The 2,297-nt window shown below is 44.5% G+C and overlaps 1 protein-coding gene across 1 annotated transcript; it reads right to left on the minus strand.

Annotated features, from left to right (window-relative positions):
• Positions 1-282: 282 nt before the first annotated feature.
• Positions 283-1,989, minus strand: LOC132270341 (uncharacterized). The gene is made up of 4 exons (XM_059771520.1): positions 1,650-1,989; positions 840-1,518; positions 697-754; positions 283-582 (listed from the first exon to the last, which is right to left on the minus strand). The coding sequence occupies exons 1-4, from the start codon at positions 1,987-1,989 to the stop codon at positions 283-285; spliced, it is 1,377 nt and encodes a 458-aa protein (XP_059627503.1).
• Positions 1,990-2,297: the final 308 nt, after the last annotated feature.

Consider the following 2,297-nt stretch of genomic DNA (forward strand, 5'->3'; position numbering starts at 1 on the left):
GATATGAAAGTAAGATAGATAAATGGACTAAAATACCTTAACTTAGGTGCTAAAATGCGTCACATTTGAGCACTCATCAGAGGGTAGAACAGAAACAAAAAATATAAAAGTTAAAGACAAAAGAATGAAATATGTATTAAGGTCCAAACAGAGTCCTTCTAACTTAAGAGGCTTGCAAACCTGCTCCCACCGAACAAGATGGTACTTAAACTCCTTCCCCCTACCACCCCAAAGGAAGTTACGTTGAATCATCTCAAGTCTCTTGACAACAGAAGAGGGAATCTAGAACAGAGAAAGGAAATATGTTGGGAGGCTGGACAGGACACTCTTCACCAGCGTAACTTTTCCTCCATTCAAAAGACATTGTTTTTTCCATCCAGCCAACCTTCTCTCGAAGCGCTCAATAACTGGGTCCCAACAACCCACCCTTCTTGAGGAGACCCCCAAGAGCAAACCCAGATAAGAAATAGGGAAGGAACCGGTCCTACATCCAAGAACAGCTGCCAGGGAATCCACCTCCTGAACCTCCCCCATAGGGACAAGCACATTCTTGCCCATGTTAATTCTCAAACCAGAAACAACCTGAAATCAAACCAGGACACATCTCAAGTATCTCAATTGGGACCCCTCTGCCTCACAAAAAACTAAAGTATCATCCGCGAACAGCAAGTGAGAAATCTCTAATTGATGAACTGCCTCAGGACCAATCTTGAAGCCCCGAAAAAGCCCTAAGGTAAAAGCCCTCCTCATCAGCCTGCTAAGAGCCCCCATAACAATAATGAACAAGAAAGGGGAGATGGGGTCCCCTTGCCTCAAACCACGAGAACTACCAAAAAAACCTCGAAGGGGATCCATGAACCAGTATCGAGAATCTGACAGACGAAATGCAAGTAACAATCCATTTCCTCCATCTCTCACTGAAACCCATCCTCTCAAGCAAATAAAACAAGAAATTCCAGCAAACATGATTATAGGCTTTCTCGATGTCCAGCTTATACAAAACTCCGGGAAAGCCGCTACGAAGCCTAAAATCCACACATTCACTGGCAATAAGAGCGGAATCCAGAATCTGTCTGCCCCTAATAAACGCATTTAGAGACTCTGAAATGACTCCATCCAAAACCCCCCTCAATCTTGAGGCTAAGACTTTGGCGATGAGCTTATACAAACACCTAATCAAACTGATAGGCCGAAAGTCCTTAATATCAGAAGCTCCCCCCTTCTTAGGAATCAAAGCAATAAAAGAAGCATTCGGCGACTTTTCGAACTTCCCAGTGGAATGAAACTCATGAAAAGTACCCATAATCTCCTGTCTGACCACCTCCCAGCTTTCCAAGAGGAAACTCATAGTGAAACCATCCAGGCTTGGAGCTTTATCACCATTACAACTCTTCAAAGCCGTCAGGACCTCTTCCTCCGTAAAAGCCCTCTCCAACCTATCCCTATCCTCCACTGAAATAGAGTCAAAATGAAGACCATAAGTCTTGGCCTTCAATGAAGAGGCTCGGTATAAAACCTCTGATAAAAAGAAACAATTCCCATTCGCACCTCCATATCAGAGATCAAAAGTGAACCATCCACCCGAATCTAACCAATATGATTGCCCCTCCTATGTGCATTGGCAGTTCGGTGAAAAAACTTAGTATTACGGTCACCTTCTTTAAGCCACAAAGCCCGAGATTTCTGCCGCCATGAGATCTGCTCCATCACCGCAATCTCAGCACATTCAGCCTGACAAGCTATTCTCCTAGACCGTTGAGACTCCTCAAAGCCTCCCACTGCATCCAATCTATCAAACTCTGCAATATCAACGAGGGCTTTATTTTTCCTCCACTCCAGATTCCCGACCTCCTTATTCCATATTTTAATTTTATCCTTCAGAATACGAAGCTTTCCTACAAGGATAAAACTCGAAGTACCCACCACCATGACCTCCTCCCCACCAAGTCCACACCAAACCCTGAAAATCCACCACTCTAAGCCACACATTTTCAAATTTGAACAAAGTGCGACGAGGGCTCAAACCTCCACAATCCAAAACCAATAGAATGTGATCTGACGTCACCCTAGCCAACGTAGCCTGAACTGCATCCGAAAACTGCTTATCCCACTCTCCGGAGATCAGGAATCTATCCAAGCGTGAAAAAGTAGGCATCTCCCTACCACAAGATCAAGTGAAAGCAGCTCCCTCCAAAGGGAGATCAATAAGCTGATGATCATTGATAAACTCTGAGAAAAGCCTCATAGCCGAAGTCCATGACCCACCTGTAGACCTCTCCAACGGGGATCTTACCATA

Source organism: Cornus florida, unplaced genomic scaffold (assembly GCF_030987335.1).
Source record: "Cornus florida cultivar Cherokee Brave unplaced genomic scaffold, ASM3098733v1 CherokeeBrave_3.0.0_Hap2_Chr08, whole genome shotgun sequence".
Lineage (NCBI taxonomy): Eukaryota > Viridiplantae > Streptophyta > Magnoliopsida > Cornales > Cornaceae > Cornus > Cornus florida.